At 43.3% G+C, this 20,037-nt stretch overlaps 1 protein-coding gene across 2 annotated transcripts; it reads right to left on the reverse strand.

Moving 5' to 3' along the window:
* Positions 1-1,384: 1,384 nt before the first annotated feature.
* On the reverse strand, positions 1,385-18,601 carry cbl (Cbl proto-oncogene, E3 ubiquitin protein ligase). Of its 2 annotated transcripts, XM_037266954.1 has the most exons (17): positions 18,455-18,601; positions 13,733-13,980; positions 9,755-9,901; positions 9,480-9,636; positions 8,650-8,771; positions 8,107-8,244; positions 7,515-7,602; positions 7,109-7,240; positions 6,820-7,038; positions 6,519-6,650; positions 5,743-5,887; positions 5,492-5,598; positions 5,287-5,375; positions 4,906-5,112; positions 4,734-4,822; positions 4,446-4,652; positions 1,385-4,148 (listed from the first exon to the last, which is right to left on the reverse strand). In XM_037266954.1, the coding sequence occupies exons 1-17, from the start codon at positions 18,599-18,601 to the stop codon at positions 3,853-3,855; spliced, it is 2,670 nt and encodes an 889-aa protein (XP_037122849.1). In that variant the 3' UTR covers positions 1,385-3,852. The 2 variants fall into 2 exon arrangements, with proteins under 2 accessions (XP_037122849.1, XP_037122848.1); XM_037266953.1 differs by having other exon boundaries at positions 5,492-5,887.
* Positions 18,602-20,037: the final 1,436 nt, after the last annotated feature.

Here is a 20,037-nt window from a genome sequence, read left to right on the forward strand (position 1 = left end):
AGAGCTTCTGAAGACCTTCTACACTGCCATCATCCAGTCTGTCCTCTGCACCTCCATCACTGTCTGGTTTGGATCAGCCTCCAAACAAGACAAGCACAGACTGCAACGGACAATCAGGACTGCAGAAAAGATCATTGGAATCAACCTCCCTTCTATCCAAGACTTGTACCTGTCCAGGACCAGGAAACGTGCAAGGAACATCTCTACAGACCCTTCTCACCCAGGTTGCAGTCTGTTTGAACTACTCCCCTCCGGACGGCGTTATAGAGCTCGGTACGCCAAAACCAGCAGACACCGAGACAGCTTCTTCCCCCAGGCTGTTGCTCTGATGAACTCACACCACTCATAGAGTCTCAGAGGCATTACTGTGCAATAACATCCTGCTCTTCACACCTTTTGAATTTGTCTACACTGTTTTTGCCATTATTCACATGTCCTGAGTGTTGTTAGTCACCTATATGTTGAACAGAGGGTGTGTTTTACCGAAGTCAAATTCCTTGTTTGGCACGCTCAAACATGGCGAATAAAAACTCTTGAATCTTGAATCTTGAATTAAATTATGGAGGACCTGTATGCCTTACTATGACAGAACAGTTTCAGTTTTAGCATCCAAAATAAATAAATGTTTAATTTATATAATTGATATATTTTTCTTAAGTATTCTTGTATTTTAAAGTTCTGCTTTTAACATACAAATTCTAGTGGTTTTATTTTAGATTTTTTCTATATTATTTTTTGTTTTTTTTGGTACTCCACTATTATTTTCGGTACTAAAGGCACTATATTATTTTCTCTACTAGCTTTTAATAGTTTTTTTTGCAAGAAATCTTAACAGAAAATGCATATTTTCCTTAATTACACTTTATGTAATGCTTCAATAATCCCAAATAGATTTAGGGTTTTAGCAATGTGACAAAACAATATGTTTGATTTATGTAACTGCTTCTGTACTTACATTGAGCTTGTCTGTTGCTTTGTCCTCTTGGTGAACTTCCAAGCCAATTTGCTGCTTTTTACTGTGGCGTGATACATTGATTATGTATTTAGCACATGCTCTTTAGTAATATGTCTCGTCAATCTGCCAGGAGAAAAATAATTAAAACAACAGGTTAGGACAAAAGTACTGACACTTCACCTAATGTGAAAATTGGAGAAGGTTTGCATATTCTTCCTGTTCTCCTGCTTCTTTTTACCCCAATTTTCACAAGAGTGCAAATATTCTAAATGCCACCATTTGACCATATGAGGACAAATGTTACAGAAAGTGGATGTCACGTTGCAATAATTAGGTCAACGTCTAATGGCTAGTAAGCGCCTTCAAATTACATATAAAAATACACCAAAATACCTTTAGAGTTGTCAACTGAGCACAACAATCTCAAAATTTCTCCTGCTTACAATTTTATTAACAGCACTGTGCAGTCTTCCAAAGTGATATGATCTTTGAAAACAAGGATAAATTTTAACGAATGCCTTTTTTTTTTCTTTTCTCAAAACGGCTGTTGTTGACGAGGTTACGTGAAACCACAGCTTCCTTGTGGTGGCCCCATCCGATAAAGCATGACTTTGTTTCCTTGCAGGTGCAGAGAAAACAGCCATTCGGGATGTGCTTAGTCTTTTTGGGGACTAAGAAGAAAAGTAAACAGCAAGTGCTCCTGGATGAAGCTCACACACCCACAATCGCATGCGCACACAACAAAAGGCCTCAGTCAATCGTGATCTCAACACAAATGGCACTGCTTTTGAGAATTATTCACAGAAGTAAACAAAACATTGTGTTGGGGTGGGGGGGGGACAGAATACAGGAATGTAAAATGAGAGCCGACAGCATTCTTGTATGACTGCAAGCGCCTTTAGAGTGACAGTATCAAAGCACAATTTGGTATACTGTGCGAGTACATGAATACACAATTAACACGCTGCCCTGGAAATACGGAACAGTAATGAAGACTCCATTACTTGCCATTCAAGAAGTTTGTCAAGGCAACTAGGAACATAAAAGCAGAAATGAGGATTGACCGTGTAGCTTAAACCAGAATAAGCTTATTCGCTATTGGAAAAGCATCAGACACACATTCTTCATATACAACAGGAGTGTTACATCAATGTACCACAAAGCTCGTGTGTGTTTATTCCAAGTACCTGGAAGCTGACCTTGGAAAATATTGTGCAAGTTAGAATGACTGAAATAAACGCGAGGAGGGGGGAAAAAAAAAAAAAGGCTACAAGTGTGACTTCATTGATTCCGACTCAGCGGGTCTAAAAAGTTATTCCTGAGTTATTTTTGGCGAATTGGCCTAGTTGGCCCGCTGCTGACGTCCATCAAAGCCGTGGGCCAACCTATTACATCATCAGCTATTCCCTTTCTATGACTTTGGACCCTAAAGCCCAATTCCGCTTTGCATTTTGCTTACTGTTGCTATGACGATCTGAAAGAAAGCTACCTCCCCACCCCCTCCCCCCAAAAAGTAAAAACACTGCAGAGTTGACAGCTCTCAAGCTGCTTGTACGTTCAAGTATGCTACATTAGCGACTGCAGGAAAACGGCGATACTGTCACTTTAAAGGCAGATGACCAAGTTAAACAATATTCACAAACGTACACTTAAGGCTTAATTGTTTAACACTATCATAATAGTAGCAGCAGTGCAGCACTTCTGAATTAATTACAACAATATTTAGGATATTACAAGAATATATTACCAAAATGAAGTCGATGACAAAAATTTGTTTGTAATTAAAACACCGCACTGAGCTGGAAACCGAAACCTGAACCAGTCTGACGAGGATGTCAAAGATGAAATGAAATAAAATCAGTCACCTCAAATCACACAACATGAGCCCATCTGGTACTGCGTGATGGTTAACATTACAATATCAACATTCACTTCAAGCACACATGCTAGCACTCACACACAGACGCCAGGGTGCTGACCTCAAATAAAACATAAGTTGGTAACAAGAACATGAAAGAAAAATTGAGTACCAAAGCCGCGTTTTGAGAATTTTGAGTTGAAGCATATTTGCATTTGGTGACTATGTTTAAGATTGAAATGACACAAGAAAGTGGCAGATGTTTAGATGTACAACAGAACAATTTTACTTTTACATTTTAAATTTAGTCATACCTGCTAAGGAAGGTAATTTGCACCATTTAAAACATTTTTGCACGATGGATTACCAGAATCTTAGGCTCTCTCTAGTGGTATGCAAGAGAATCACTGCTTGCGCTATATTTGACTTTCAAATTCATTATAGGTCATTTTTAAAAATGGTTTTAAAGAACAATTTGCAACTTCCTTCTGTCATTTTCAAATTACAAACTCAATTGGGCCAGGGTTTGAAAAATTGTGGGCTTACATTTCCAACACACGTACAAACACGCAAACGCAGTGGTGCCAATCCGAGAATCTTCAAGTCAACCCTCGCATCGCCGTTTTGACAACAGGCACATGCTTGGCGCTTGTACCAAAAGTGACCCTCGAAGCGGACATCTTTTCACATACTGACTTGTATATATTACACACATTTAATATACATTTAACCATATATTAAACTTTCATATAGACATACATTTTATTCATGAGGTCTTGGTTACATTTTCAGCCAGGCTTCCGAAAGGCGTCCTGTTTTTTTCAACATGGTGGACGCCGAGTCGGGCCTGGCGAGATGCTCTTGTCGCAGTTTTAGAAGGCTGCTGAAAGAGATGCTGCGAGCGCCAGCCAATTAAAAATTCCACAACGGGCCGGTTGGGTTGACAAGCACCAGAGAGGGTTACGCTCCAGGCAACGAGCCACGCCGACCTTTAAAAATAAAAAGATCAAGCCGAGCCAGGGTGAAATAGCCGAGTGTGCTATGTGAGAATGTGCGCCGTGGAGGGAATGGAGACAAACTCTCGCAAGATGTTCTTGGCCATCTCAATATTGTTCTGTGCAATCATCAGTGCTTTCTGGATGTCCTGGTGCGAATATCCCTGACTCATGAGATGTTCGATCTCGCTGCTAATGTGAGGATTGACGTCACCTCCCGTCGCCCCGCAACCGGGAGGGCCGGGGACCGGAGGGACGGGGCTGGGTCGGCGCTCAGAGTTGATGCGCCTTGGGAGGGGCTTGGGAGGTCTCTCTGGGGCTTCCACAGGCTCTGAGATGCCTGAAGGAACAAGGGTGAAGATGGGTGACGACTGACAAGATGTAGCATACAACTGTGAACTAAAAACATTGAGAGCATCCTCAAAAGGGTAGCAATGTATAACCCATTCATGATAAATAAAAAAATACAAATAAAGGTTTATCTTGACTGACGTGAATAAAATTTGAACCATAGCAGACAGAAAACCTTCTTTGGCAGTGATCCAAATAACATTATTGAAGTGCTCTGAGCAAAATCCGAACTCACTCATTCATCGAGGGAAATGTAACCTCGATCGCTAAACTGTAGCAAACTTACAGGCGGCTACGGAGGATGAGCTCGATGAGGAGGATGAAGTTGATGAGGAGGACCCTCCCAGTTCGGAAAAGGTTCGTCGGGTGGGGGGCATCGGCAATTGCGGTTTGGGAAAATCGTAGCCGTTGTCCTCCTCCTCCTCCTCCCTCTCTTCGGCTGTGTGCTCCCTGGGGCCGTTGGTCACGGGCAGAGGAGGGAGCTCGGAATAATCTGCATTAGTGGAGATGGGCGGAATGCATCAGAATAGAACTGAGGTCACGTACTTGTGTTTAGTTTTGTCATTTTAGAAACCTGAATCCTGGGCTTGCTGTGGCCTGGCCTGGATGTTGTACATGGCCTCATACATGGGAGGGCCATCCTCCAGTTCGGCTACTATCGGCCTACCACAGGAAAAAAAAAAGGCTACAATAAAGCAACCCCACCACTACGTGACTGTGTGTCGCAAGCCATCTTGAATGCGTACCGCGGATTGAAGGCAATGGCTTGAGTCTGCGTCTGAATGGCAAAGACCGACTGAGGCTGCGGGGGCCTCGAAACCGGGGCGCTCTCTACCATAGGTGGCGCCGCGATGGGGGGCAGCACGGGCCTTGAGGAGGGGATCATGTACTCTGACTCCTCCTCACTGTCACGGGCCTCCTCGCCTGTTGCCGACCTCGCGGCTGAAGACGGTCTGGGGAAAGACAGAGACATGTTTGTTCCATGACCACGATGCAAACACTCATTTCACAAACCATCTTTCTCTATGCAAATTTTAACCAAGAACTGAGACAGAAATGAAACTCACTGTGATCCTCCCTAATTTCTTGATCATGCATTTGAAAAGAAGACAATGCTAAATAAATACCTGCTTGCCAGTGAGTAGATGGCACTGGCAGAGGATGATGGTTTGACTTTGGGGTTGTCAAAATCTTGTCCGACCACTGAGACAAAGTTCTGAAACGGAAATAGTAGAATCTCAAAACATGAACTAAAAAAAGGCAGAAAAATTCCTCTGGTATTTTTTTGTTTTTGCAAATTACAAGATGGGTGTGGTGTTTTGTAGTGCTAACCAGCTGGTGATCCAAACTGAGGGAGTTATTGTTCTTCTGCGGGTCTGTGCAAAGAGCAGAGGGCAGCGCCAAAGGGAGGGAGTGGCGGTTGGAGAGCTCCCTGACACCTGCACGCATGTCCACACCCACAACAGAGACTTGACCAGACGAGGAAGACGAGGATGTCGGGGCTTTGGGAACAGGCCGGGAGTTCCAGTCGGCGGCCGGCCGGTTTGGGGGTGCCGGAGGCAATTTATCTCGGGGAGCCTCACCAGGCGTGCAGGGTAGGGGCCGTCTCTGCAAGCGCCCCTCCAAGCACGGGGTGGACGCGTGGGGGCGGTCGGGAGGAGGTGGAGGTGGGAGATCCCTCAGTGCTGGGGGGAGAGGAAGGGGCTTGTCTTTGTGATGAGACCCTGCCTGGAGAGGAAATGTGAGAGCCAAATCTAATGAGATTCAACAACTGCAATAGATCTGGCCTAAGCTACTTCAAATGAAGATTGTGGATATTTTCTTTTCAGTAGGCTTTGTACTAGCAGCGATAACCAAGTTTAAGTAAGTTTATCGCAAACAATGCGGGGAAAAAAAAAAGTGTTGAGCAGTCTGGCTGTTTGTGAGGTAAAACTCTGCCACACAGCAACAGAATGTACCCACTTCCTCTTCACAACACTGCTGTCATTGGCTGACTCAGAGCTGTGAAAACAGTCAGCCTACAGCACAATATGGGCCATTTCCTGAAAGCTTACTAACCGTACGAGCCATATTTCGACGTGTAACTGGTGCAAACGACTGCCTCCCCGAGTAGACTGGCATTGATTAACTCTGCGGAAAAGGAATCGATTAACAAAAGGGGAGAAAGTGCGGGAACGTTCTGAACTCCTTCCCACGTCTGCTGTGTGGAGCAGAGCAATGCTAACCGCTAACTCTTGGGTGAATGGAGATGAACTACCATAAACTGTCTTGTGTAATATTTGATAATGCAATAATAATATGCTGATTCCTGTTTTTTAATTTATATAACATCCACATGAAATTGCATGTCATGACTGACCTTAGTAGTGAGTCCAGGACTGGAGGCCCCAGGTGGGTTAGGGGGTCTATGTGGAAGCAGGTCTAGTCTGGGTGGCACGGGTGGAAGGGATGACTGAGGAGTCATGGACACAGGTGAGGCGGGACGTTCCACCTGCATCACGCACACAAAACAACTTCAATGACGTGAGAAAAAGACGTCCGTTGCGCAGAATCTGACACGTGATAGTTCAAGGTGATAAGAAAGAGCACACCACACAACTTCCCCAAACGGGATGACATGACAGAAAATTCATTCTTGTGAATCCTCTTCACAAAGCTACCTTGGTACAAGCAAGTTTGCTCATCATTAGGTGGGGGTCTTCAAGTCTGTCGTCGTCATCGTCGTCATAACTGGGCGACGGAGCGCCTTCGGCGCCAAACAGGCCCCTGCAGGAGTTCCCGCCGTTGTCCTTGGGGTCAAATGGATCCACGACGATATGCTCGGTACCTTTAATCTCGCAGCGACAGAACGGGCAGCCCGTGCCTTGACCCTCGGACTCCTGCAAATGTGGACAGGGGATGAGGAATGCGCAACCCCGAAAGCCAACAAAGTCACAAGACGCAGTGTACCTGCCACGCTGTGAGACAGGAGGTGCACATGAGATGACCGCAGGGCTCGATCTTCACGTCCTTGTCGTTCTCTGCGCAAATTTTGCACAGCTGGAAGGTGGAGCCCATCTCACAGTAGAGTTCATATTGCTCCTGGAGAGAGAGAGAGAGGGGGGGGGGGTTAACCAAAGGCAATCATGAGCCCTCGGGGACCTCTACTCAAAATCGCTGAGTGGATCTGCCAAGTCGCTGCTGTCCAGTATACAACTCGGGTCTTTCTCCACAATGATTTACAGTGGAGTCAGTCTGACAAAATGTACATTTAATTCGATTCCAGATCATTGGAAAAATAATTTGACTGAACTCAAGTCATAGTCCTTATTTAGGTACAATAACGTAAACGTATCAAAAAGCATGCTGCACTGACCTGTGTGACTTTAATGTGATCTTGAGGCGAAGGCTCACACAGTCCGGTCAAGTCTGGATTTTGAGGCCGGCCATCAGGGAATAAATAGCTGGAGATGTAGAGGCACAGAGGTAATGCTTGGTCATCTGAGCTGTCAGAAACTTTGCAGGGCTATAACACCGAAGAGTTAGCACAGTTATCCTGATATATTTCTTTTTTTATTTGTTACTCTGGCTATACTACACTCGTTCAAATGACCGCCCAAAAAAATAAAAATATAAAATAAAAAAATAAAAAGTCAGGTCCCAGGTGACATCTGCTCATTGTTGAAAACCCATTTTCTAGCTTTAGTGGGTATGTTGTCAAGACTATAACTGGTCCTCTTTGTAGTAACAAATAAAAGAGATAATATCTTTCGAAAAGAGAAAAGGATCTAGCCACAGATGTACAAGCACCATGCAGTCTTTTTTTTTTTCTAGTCTGTTAGTCAGCAAGCTCCTTTCTGGTTCACAAAGGATCATGGCTGCGGTGAGATAGCCAAGGCCATGAGTCATTTAGGACTTGCATGACACTGCACTGTAAGCATGCCAAAATGGAATACTTGTAGACTTACAATCCTTCCCTGAAGCCATCTATGAGGGCCTGGAAGAGCGGTTTATTATGAGGAATGGTCTGGAGAATGTTTCCATCTGCCGTCACGTAGCCGATGGCCCACTGGCCCAGCCGGGTGCAGCTCAGTCGGAAGATGTAACTGAGGGGAAAAAAAAAAGGTGATAAGTTCACACTGGGTTTTAATGAAGAGCACATTTGGGGTGCAAACAGACGCTGCAATGATGCAACATGAGAGCGCATTGACGTCTGTATCGGTGTACACGTTTACTTTTGGGCTCGGTGTGCTATGAGGCGTTCAAGAAAATGGCCGCTGGCACCATAAATTGTCCAAGTCGCGCTATAATGTGAACGTCATTCGGGCCGGCCAAAGCGGTGACATCGTCTTTCAGAGTACAATCAAGCTATTGATGCTAGGTACCAGTACACACACACACACACACACACACACACACACACACGCCGAACCCAACTGGAACTGTTATGTGGCACAATACAATATTTCATTACGTTTCATAATAACAAAAAATGTGTCGCTTTGTCTCACCTGCCAGGTTTGTGAATGAACTTTTGCAGTCGTGCTTTGACCTCGTCGTAAGTGAGGAAGGCCATATAACCTGGGTGTGTGACCGCCAAGCTGTTCCAATTCCGTAAAAGGGATGACCAAGGCTATCGGAGAGAAAGTGTGACAAATCAGTGGATACAACCAAGACCATCAAGTATGAGAACATCATGTTAACATTAGTTACACACGCCTCACAAGTAAAACGGAAGCAGAAACTGCAACAAGTAAGATTAAACATAGATCATCCGTAAAGGTTGATTGAGTGCACGAGAGCAAAAGCGACCATTAAAAAGCCGCACGATAATTCTGTATAATTGATTAAACACCAAATATGGACAGTGCTGGGAGTCTTTCTTTTTTTAATTTGCTTGTTAACAATACTTTCAGCACAAAAGTGAAACATGAAGAAAAGAAAAAAAGACCGGAAAGAAAAAAATTTGAATTCAGACCGATACTGCCTTTTAGCAATGTGTTAATAAGCAAATGCTTGCAAAAAAGATGAATATGTTCTGAAGACATATCCGCCTTCTGACCTTTTTTCCTGTGGCTTGTGATTATGCAAACCCCAGGGAAAGCACCGGTGTTAATGCTAGAACTGAGACGCCGCATTTTAATGTGTATTTGATTAGCAGTCCTCCTGACTACAAAAAGTAGAAAGAAGCATGACTCATGTCGAAAATGTCATCCAATCTGCTTAGTGCTTGTCTGGTATTAGAAATGAGAGCCCTTTGTGGTGCAAATGGGAAAGGTGAATGACCTTGAGAGGGAGCGTAAAATGAAGGTGCCGTGTATTATTTAACTAAACAACCTACCTGGAAAAGCCTGGTGAAAATGTCAAACTCAAAAACGGAAATGTAGTCATTGCAGGTGAGGTCGATGGTGGACTTGAGGGCCATGGCCTCCAGGCCTGAGCTGATTGGGTGGAACTCGTGAAGAGACTGGCGGAACACCTTCCAAGGCACGATGGTCCTTTGGCAGAAAAAAAAAAAATACAACTTGATGATTAAAATGATTGTAGCGCAATGGTAAAACGCACTATTGTGAGCACCGACAAACATTTCAAAAATGATTGGCATCGGGGTCTCACTTGTCCCCGAAGGCACGCCTCCAGAACTCGGCAGCATCAGCCTTGGTGATGCGGAAATTGTCGCCCTGAAACAGACCGTTTGGAAAGATGGCCTTCAGCTCGGCCAGCATGTGGCTGAAGATCAAAGATAGCTTGGTGAGGTTCCTCCTGTGAAAGCAGAGAACAGACCATTTGTGGTTAAAGCGCTGTCACAATGCCAAGGCTGAATCATTTTGGAGTACTAAGTCTATTCATATTAACTTCACATGGTGATATTAGCGCACCATGTCAGAAAGATTTAATTAAAAACACTTTTTTTTCCCTTGGTGTAAAATGCCTAAAACGGTAACAGTGGGAGAAGCCGTGAGGGAAAAGTCAGATTACACAGTAACCACCGTGAAATTGATATTTTCACACATATTTGCACAATTGGGTGGACCGATGGTCACATGTTTATCTGAGACTTCTCTTGTTTGTCTTCAAACTGTTATATTCGTGAGTTAATTCAATTTCCCGCGACATGTGACAAGATTGACAGCGGCATTATTTATGCTCGTCGCATTCCGCCTACAAAGATTCCGCCACAGGACAGGAGTGACGTGGCGAAAAGTGAGAAAATGATGGAAGGGGAAGAGGTTGGAGTAGAGTGCAATGTTGGCAAAGCCCAGTGGCACCTGGCAGCATTAGAGGAGTGATGCTAAGAGAACCCTGATTTATGAACACACACACACACACACACACAAGAATGTGTGTGTGTGTGTGTGTGTGTGGATGTCGGGCAGCAGGAATTGACATGCACGAAAGCGACAGTAATAAAAAGACTGACCACACCGCAGCTGCACTACACGACACTGTGTACCTTATAAACTAATGGCCGCTAAAGAGAGAGAACTGTGTCCGAGGATAGCGTGATAAATTTAGAGCTAGATATGTTTAAAGACACTGCAGATCTTTGCAGATTGGTGTTAAAAGTGTTATTACAAACCATTCTATACCGATAATGGTAATAATAAGGGTTTGTTTATTTGGTATTATTTGGTGATTAAAACCAACTGAAAAGTGAAGTAATATCACACAAGCCATCGTTTCTCAAAGTAAGAGCAGATGTTTGCAAATGTCTTATTTTGATTTTACACAAAAATTCTACAGAAATCCAAATGAATGCACAAGGTGCTTCATTTGATAATCGATCTGTTGTTGATTAATTGATTAATCTTGACACCTCTAAAATATTACGCACAACAGTGCTGAGAAGTAGCGCAACATCTTTTGAGTGTCCCAATTATTAAAAGGCGGAAGAAGAAGAAGAAGAAAAAAAAAAGGGAACTAAATCGCATCTCTCCCGGGCATCTCCATCCTACAATAGCAGCTCTGTTGTCAGTGTTTGTACTACCCCCTCCAACTGTTGCTGTTATCTAAGCTGCTGTGCCAACACGAACAATGCCGAGTCACACAAAAGAGCCACATTTGATTGCCATGTTTCATCTCTCCCTGGCGGCAACCACAGCAAAGAGCAGAGCCCCCCCGCCCCCAAACACTATGTTGTTGTCAACCCCCGCCACCACACTATCCCCCCTGGTGCTATAGATTGACCTCTGACCCTGCAGCTGGCTGCTCCCTTCCTGTTTCCTGCTGGCCGTGATAAAGGAGTTCTACGCGTCAGCCAGATAGCGTAGTGTGCTAATACAGCGCAGCACAGCAGCAAAGGTCAACCCTTACAGAATGAACGTCTGTCTGGATTTACAAGTAGCCCAAATGTCAGCTTGCAGCTGTATTATCTTTGCTCCTTCAATCTAGGAGGGACATTTAGATTGGTCACATGAAGCCAAAGTCTTGGAAGAGGTACACTAAATGTTGTTGACATAACATTTGAAGTCACTCAAGATGGCTGAAGCGCGGGGCAAATTGGGACTTGTCCAGCAGCTGCAACACAAAGCTTTAGTTGTTCTTCCTTTGGACACCCCTGAATTACATTCGTGTGGAATTGGAGAATGGACAGACATTTACATCCTGAGCTAAACTCGGTCATTCTTCGCCAATACATTAATGGGGTGAGGTTTTAATGAAAGTTTTGAAGCCCTACAAACAATGAAACAAGAAATAATAGCATTCGATAACGGTTTTGTCTTGTTCGTCATACGACAGCTTTTGCTTATAAATGTGTCACCTGGGCTCATCGGTCATATGTCGATTAATCGATGGTTTAAAATTCTACAGGCTTTCATGAACCAATTGTACTAAAATGGTCCATTTGAGAAAATAACATTTTTACAATTAATTCCTAAAAATGTGCCCTTAATATTAGGAAAACAAATGCAAATTAAAACAAATGTTTTTTGGGCTTCATTGAGACTGCGTATGATAATCTGGCGGGCCTTATAGTTTAAAAAATCATAATAAAATTCTGGTATTTGAAACAATGTCTTAATCATTTAAGAAAAACACAGTGGGTGCATGTGTTTGAAATCTGGCCCAAATATCGAGCAGTCATCACTTTATATGTGGAACTGGCTTCACGTCAGATGTCCATCAGGAAACAGCACTCAACATAGTGCACTTCAGTATTGATCCAACCACAAAACCCCACAAACAAGCACCTCGGTGAAGCCAACAACAGCCTGCTCTAATTTCCTGTCCAACTTCTTTTTTTTTTTTTTTTTTTTGGTATTATAACTTATGTTTGTCTTAAACCTCAAGTTAAAACCCTCATTAGAGATTTGAATTGAAAATCTTGGCTGCTGGGCATAATCCGCTTAATAATTAGTTATACACAGAGAGTATTTGCGCATATTTGAGCTCATTTGGCTCAGTTTGAATAATAATAGGAGCTGATTGTGTACAACAGCGCAGAGAAGTGGATAGCCTCAAAGTAGGACAAATGACTCAGTGCCATAAAATATGATAATCTGCTAGTTCTCTATGTGAAAGTAAAAACATAAGTGTGATTTACACTTTGTTTTTAACGTGTACACATTCGTAGTCATGCACTAGAAACAGACGTTATTTTCTTTTTCGTTGAGTTATAAGAAGAAGAAGAAGCCAGATTTAAAGATTCAGGTTTACGGAAGGGAGAACAAACTAACTTTGGCATTTAGCTGCACAAAAGTGTCAAAAGTCACATTGATATCTGGAGCCCAAAATCACCAATGACTCGCTCCACGGCCTTAAAACAATCAAGCAAAAGGTCCGTCACTGTCTGTACCGTGCGGGCCGGGCCCTCCCAGTTGCAAGAGCCTGCTGCCTGCAAGCCCACCACTTCCTGCAACCATCTGGACCTACGAATGGTGGCCAGGATTCGATTGAAGCTTAGCCCAGGGAAAAGATAAAAGGCTCTCTTAAGAGAGGTCAAAGCTGCATCCGGGGACTTTTCTGTGAGCACGGTCACAGTCTTGGCCGATTCTATGACTAATAGTTAGCGTACGCCGAACATGCTAGCTTGATGTTAAAATGGAAGTGTGCTTTTCTTCTGGTTAATTACTTCCTGTAGTACAAAAGACCAAGATTCCTTTCCTGGTAAATGGCAGTTAGAAAGAGGGAACCCTTATTCGGAAATTAAAAAACATGATCAAAAGAATATTCGGGTTCCTACGCGCATTTACATGGCCGTGTTTTTCTTTTTTTTTTTTTTTTATAAATACTGCCAATATTCAGGTTTTAAAATAATAGTCATCTTTGTGAGTTTAGACTGGGCGTGTGGACTACTTAAATGTTCCATTCACTTTGATGCAGTCACATTATGCAATTAGTTGATCAAGATATTTAAGTTGTTCAAACAGCTCAAGGCGACTGTTTTATTGCAAATACATGGCGGTGAATGTTTTTTTTTTTTTTTTTTTTTACGCAAATGACAGAGACCAGTGTCACTGAGGAACTGAGCATAAAAAAACCTGAATTAGCAAATGTCCCACTAAAAGGAGAAGCATTTGATTATTTAAATAAAAAAAAAAAAAGCACATGGCGCAACATAAGTGTTCAACACTCTTGACGAGAAACGCTCACCTGGGTTGCGAGTTCTCCTCATACATGCGCTCCTTGCCCTCCTTGAACAAACTGATGGTCTGCTTGGTCTTCTTAGTCAGGTTCTCCATGAAGACTCGGAAGTACTCGTTCTCGCCCAGAGTTTCCATTTTGCCTTCGTAGCGTGACAAAATGGTGCGCAGGTGCTGGTACGTGTCTGGCAACAGGTCCAGGATGTAAGGGGGGCTGTTCTTCAGCGCCAATTTGGGGTTTTGGCACAGGCGCACCACCTGCAAAGAGGCAACGTGGCAGGAAGGTTCGTTAAGACACAAAAGGAAAAACGGAAGAAAATAATCAAGTAATCGGGGGGGGGGGTGTTCATGCTGCATTTTGCTCCAGGGCTTTCTTGTGTTCATCCATTATAGCTTCAGCGCAATTTATCACAGTGGCACAGTGCTTCCTCTCATGACTGAACAAAAAGTCTTGGAAAGAGGCCAATGGAAAAATCATATACACAAACTTGAACTATTTGGATTCCAAAGCAGGGTTTTATCATTTATTCCGTCACTTCTGTAGCTTCACCATTGACACGAATGAACACAGCAATTGGTGAACCGAGAGATAATCTTTCATCTGGCGGTTTGCCGTGTCGTCAATCAACTACACGCCGTGGTCAGAAATGATCACTGGACTGACTTTGACCTTTTGTTTGGCTCATCCTACGGTACTTCTGCAATGTGAGTCACTGATAATGACCATTAAAAAAAAAAGTCTACAGAGCACTCAGACTGGAGGAGTCTTCCCATAAAACGGCAGCTGGACAGACGGCTATGATGCAACGACTGCGGGATTTTTTTCATCTCATCATCGTAGTTGTGTGAGAACAAAATGCTGACCGTTGAAAAACACTCATATCAAAGTCTGAGCTAGAGGAAGTGTGGGGGCACATTTAGCACCACCCGAACATTAGGATCAGGACGTGGCTCCAAAAGGAAGCAAAAAAAATTATTGTTCTTTCCAGTGTTAAGGAACTGTGTAAGAGTTCATTTTATAATTGTGAGAATAATTTAACAATTGTTATCACTACAAAAAGGCATGAAAATCAAGTCACAGATATTTAAGAAATCTGTTAATTAAATATGGGAGATGACCATCTTTACATAATTTTGGCCAGCCTGAGAGCTCAAAAGATTCTGACGTCCAGAAAAGTGTTGATCAGCATTGCGCCACAAAGTAATGTGTAACATTTGGAGTTGCCTCATTCAGTGCGAGCCATTTTTATCCTCACATTTAAAAAAACAAAAATTAAATATAGCAAAATAAGTACCTGGGATTTATTGTCCTAACACTTTACAAATAAAAAAATTGGGTGACATTCACGCAGACCCCAACTATGGCAATAGTAGATAGAAAGCTTTTCCGTCATTCTCTGTTCTGGCTAGCTGTTTTTTTCCCCACAACTGCTTTTTCTTAGTACTTTATTAAATTCCCTTTTATAAAAGAAAAAAAAAAAAAAAAAAGACTATTCATTTCCAAGTATCACTGATTCATTGACTACTCCTTGTGAATGAGGACAAGGCTCATTTCATTCAAGACCACTCGGATAGAATTTTCTCATCATGTGTTATGCATCTGCTGGCCACTAGAAATTGATTATGTTGTGCGCACATCTCCATCATTACTTTCCAAGAAATGTCCACTTAGCAAGCAAATAACCGATAAATTGAGGAGGGTCAATATTACTGCTATTAGTTTCACAATGAACCTCAATGAGGTCAAATATTATAGGCAGTACTTTCCCAAAAAGCATTTGAGGACAATTGTGTATCTCTGCTGGGAATTCAGATCCATCCCCAAAAAGCCCCTGCTCAGGGGTTAGTACTTTGAATGAATTGAGGAGATTTTGGCGAAAGCGTGACTGAACGAACTCCACTGGCCCTTTTCACTCCACTGCTGACACATTTCGGTCTTGAAACGTGTCATGCGACGAGATAGCGGACTCCCCCGGGAAAACCTAGTAACTATTTATTCCCCTTGGAGAACATTCGCCGGGAACTTGGAAAGGCAGTCTAACATGAGAATGGCTCATTGTTTGGCCCTCGATATTGGTTCTGTTCCAGTTGATGCAAGGGGAATATAAGTTGGTAATTGATGCTACTAAAATATGACGTACCCAAATGGTTATTTTTAGTGGATAGGTTTTTATCATTTTACTACAGCTGGACAATGCATTTGTAAAAGAATAAGGCTTTTACCTCGGAAACTGTACCTCATATCCATTGCTGCGGTTTAAAATGTCCCCCAAAAATGAAATGGGATTCTTCATGACCAATAGAATCGTACTTTATCGATAATGAAGATAAAGCAGCAGTGGTTCCCACCCACCAGTTAATAAGCTCTTCAAGTTATCTTAGTATTTAGTACAGATGCTTTAAAAATGCCAATTTAAAATATGATTATGATTTTTTTCAGTACACAACCTGAACCCGCCTGCATAAATCATGTTTGAAGCGATCCATGGCACAAACAAGGTTGGGAAGCACAGCTCTTGACTACCCGTGACTTTCTACCCGTAGTTTTGACCTGATAAGACCGTTGGCAAGCTAATGCTACTTGTATCAACAACTCCAGAACACTACTATGACTCAACTTGCCACGTGCACATACTGTATATAAACACACAGGTGGTACAAATACCTCAATGCCCAATAAAAATATCTTGTGGCAAATTTCAGAGCTGTCCACATGAGCAGTTTAAATTTCCTTAAACGTATTTCTGAAGAAAAATTAGGCTCAGTTTTTAAGGATTATTGTATCGGGCTAAATCCAGGATCGCTAGTCAACCCGATGAGGGCATTTGAACCATGTTGCACTTTTCTAAGCCCTCAGCTGTAAACAAGCAAGAACATGCTTCCGTGTTCCTGCAGCGTTCAGACTGTTCCTGGAAAACATACCATTTGCCTAGAAAAGTGAAGCATACAAAAAAAAAAAAAAAGACAACACGATTTTGCCCAAATATTTTCAAACCCTAAAGTTCTGGTATTTTTTTTGTTATAGGGAGCCCTTAAAATAATTTCAATTTCTCAAAAATTTCAGTGAGGCTTTCAGTGCACCTTACGTGCGTGTAGATGCCAAATTTAAATGGAATAAAGTTTGACGCTTTTGCTGTACTGGTTTGTTTCCCTTAATTGTGCAGTGATGCACCTCATAAACTGGCGCACAGGATTTTTTTGAACTGCGCCATGCTGTTAGGATCAAAGCGCAAGCGTTACTCTTTTACGCTTCACTGTTCGCATGCAGACAGTTTTGGCGAGATTTTATCATCCAAGCGTCCCACAGACCTACGCAAACGATTGACTCCACTGTGATGTGTTTTGATAACGTAATTAGTCAGATGTGATGAAACTATCGTCATGACGTTTGTCAGTAAAAAAATAAATAAAAATCACCCCACATTCAAGATCACAGGTTTCAAAACATTGGGGGAAAAAAGGGATGTGAGTTAGTTTGTCTGGCATGGTACACAAAAGAGATAAAAGATAAAGAATATATGCTTGTGAGTAGATTGTCTGTCTACACATTTTTGCACAACATTTGTTCAAATATATATTGCTTCATGGGCTTTTGATACAGCGACATCAATGCTTATTTGTCAACTCATCTATGGCGTTTTGCACTGTGTGTTAGTATGAAGCTATAAGACTTTTCCGAGACAAATTTGCATGGTTGTTTTACATAGTGGTGCAATTTCTTTGTTTTGTCTCCCAGTAAAATTTAACTGGGTATGGCAATAAACAGCTTGAAGCAAACACTTGCCCTCTTTTTGGGAGAATTATTCACTATCTGTGCTAAAATCTCCAAGTGCGTGCAAGTCAAAGCAAAAAAAAGAAAAAAAGAAAAAGAAAAGTTGGACGGTCACTGTAAGTTGACTGTTTTTTTTTTATGATTACGATTTTAAAGAAACTTTAAAATTCTACTTATTAACCCAAACAGTGTAACACTACCTTGCCTGGTGTATTATCTTAAAAGGTTAGGCTAACCAAAGCGAATGACCATAACGCAAATGATTATGATGAGCTTCCTCTTCATGAAAGATGTCTCCCTGCTCTGGTACACTCAAAGAGGAAGAGACAAAAGAGTTTCTTGTCTTCCTATTCACACTCATATTTGCTTGTGAAGCTCACAGGAAACTGGAGGTCAAACTGCATGAATCCGTGGGGGGTACACAAAATGAGTCTCCCCTTGAAAATACAGTTGGACCACTTATTTAATGTTTTGTTAGAGTTTCCAGGGTAGACTTGTCAAACCTGCCAATTTAAGAACAGCCCGTTTAAATGTGTATATTTTCTGGGGGGGGAGCAAAATCTAGTGTCAGCCTTCCTATTAATTTCAACTGCAACTTATTATGGTGTGTAAATGTGGCAGCAAAAACAGAAATTGTTAGTAGCGAATGGCAAAAACTATGAATAAACAAACCCTTCAAAAAAACATTTAACTCATAACGCTGACGTGGTTAGATTATAAGTCATTCGAAGTCTTCTCGTCTAAAAGTAACGGGGCAGTGAAGCCTTGGAGCGTCATTTAAAAGCAAATTAGCCAGTTCGCTAACACGAGCTAAGCATGTCGCCATCCAGCTGATTAGCTTACCGTTAGCATCGTTAGCAGCACACGGAAATTAGCTATCTTATCGTTAGTTAGCTGTAGTTAGCTTAGCAACCAACCACGCCAAGCATCCGCTCTTCATCATAGTCGCTCTTGACCAACCTTATCCATCAGTTTCCAGCACTTCTCCACGGTCTTTTTGTCCACGGCCCCGGGCTGGTGGTGCGAATGGAGGTGGTGGTGGTGTGGCTGGAAGGCATCCTTCATCATTCCGATGAGTCCCCCGCCTTTCTTCAGGTTGCCTGCCATGTTCGGGCTCGGGGGCGACTGGGGTCTGGCTGCCAGAGCCGCAGACAGGTGAGGCGCGGCAGGCGTCGGGGAGGGAGGGAGGGAGGGAGCTGATGATCCGGCCGGGCACCCTCCTTGGCGAGGACAGCGCCCGAGTGGCAAATCCGGCGAGTTCCCCTAACCCGACGGGTTAGAGGAAGGAAGGAAGGACTATCGGGTAGAGGCTTCCATCAGTAAAACGATCAGCTTGGCGAATAAAAAATCCAAATGTGGCTAACACAGTCCTCCAAAGGAGAGTGTAAAACGCGCTATGCTGCTGCGGCTAGCTGCGGTTCTCCGTGCCTCGGCGTGCGGGCATACGCGCAGCCCGACGATGGGGAGCAGCAAAGTGAGCTCGGAGGACAATAGCACCGCTTCTTCGGTTTGACTCGAAGCGTGTCCTTTCTGCAGTTCTACTGACGAACTCCCATTATGTAGTCAGCGGCAGTTGACGATACCTTTAACTGCAGCTCGAAGGGGAAGTGGGGCGTCTGGGCGACTGCCCCGTGCGGCGCGGCTGGTGGAGACCGCTCGCCGACGGCCCCGGAGAGGAAGTAGCACCGTGGAGCCGAGACACACGCGGGACAAAGACTGACTAAATTACGGTGAAGATTCAACATTGCCCGGTAGCGTTTCTTTGCTGCTTCCCCCCTGTGACGTGTATGCACGGGCCTTTCTTTTCCTGTTCTTCTCTTTCCGTTTGCCCCCCCTCAAAATCCCAACTCCACGCCTTCGCTCAAGCGCGCTCACGTGAACATGATCGGGAGCGCGCGTCTGTCTGTACACTGCATAAAACAAACAATTTCTTCCCCCCCCCTCCCACCCGAGGGGATGGGCAGTATAATAAAGGTTTCAATTTTTACGTGTAGCGCCCTTGTCGCCCCTGACAACCGGGGATGCTTTTGCTGTGTCTCACTATGGCTCAAGTGTGTGTGAGTCACCATAGAAGCAACGGGTGGGCTCATGCTGCCATGCCAGACTCAATTTAAGCACAGCACGTGTCACCATGGCAACGACAGTGGCCTACAGTTAACGCTGAAGCAAAACAAACAAGATTCGTGCGAAAAATACTTCTGGCGTTGTTGTATTTTTCAACACAGTACAGTGACACTTTGGATTTTTGTTCCATGAGCATGCACCTAACTCAAACACTCGTGTCTTGAGATACAAGCATCTTGCAGTACGTGTTTTTCGAGATACAAACCCAAAATGTTAGATGAACCCTCACTACACTCTATTTTCAAGTCACTTCCTTCCCGGCTATCTTTCCATTTCACGCCACCATCACAGGCTAGTATTCAGTGTTGACCACACACGAAGGGATTTTCCATCATAAGGAGACCTTTCATAGTTGGAGCGAGAAATTGCAAGACTGCCTGAGGCAGAGTCACTTTCTGAAGGGACATACTGGAAATCAA

The sequence above is a fragment of the Syngnathus acus genome, chromosome 13 (assembly GCF_901709675.1).
Source record: "Syngnathus acus chromosome 13, fSynAcu1.2, whole genome shotgun sequence".
Classification (NCBI taxonomy): Eukaryota; Metazoa; Chordata; class Actinopteri; order Syngnathiformes; family Syngnathidae; genus Syngnathus; species Syngnathus acus.

Bases quoted from the DNA above. Each gene is read 5' to 3' on its own strand.
- cbl (XM_037266953.1), bottom strand. From the start codon at position 18,601: ATGGCAGGCAACCTGAAGAAAGGCGGGGGACTCATCGGAATGATGAAG. The intron at 6,651-6,819 runs GTAGCTTTGTGA...TGCGTGATGCAG, and splicing joins GCAAACTTGCTTGTACCAAG to GTGGAACGTCCCGCCTCACC. The intron at 5,888-6,518 runs GTCAGTCATGAC...TTTCCTCTCCAG, and splicing joins GTCCTGGACTCACTACTAAG to GCAGGGTCTCATCACAAAGA.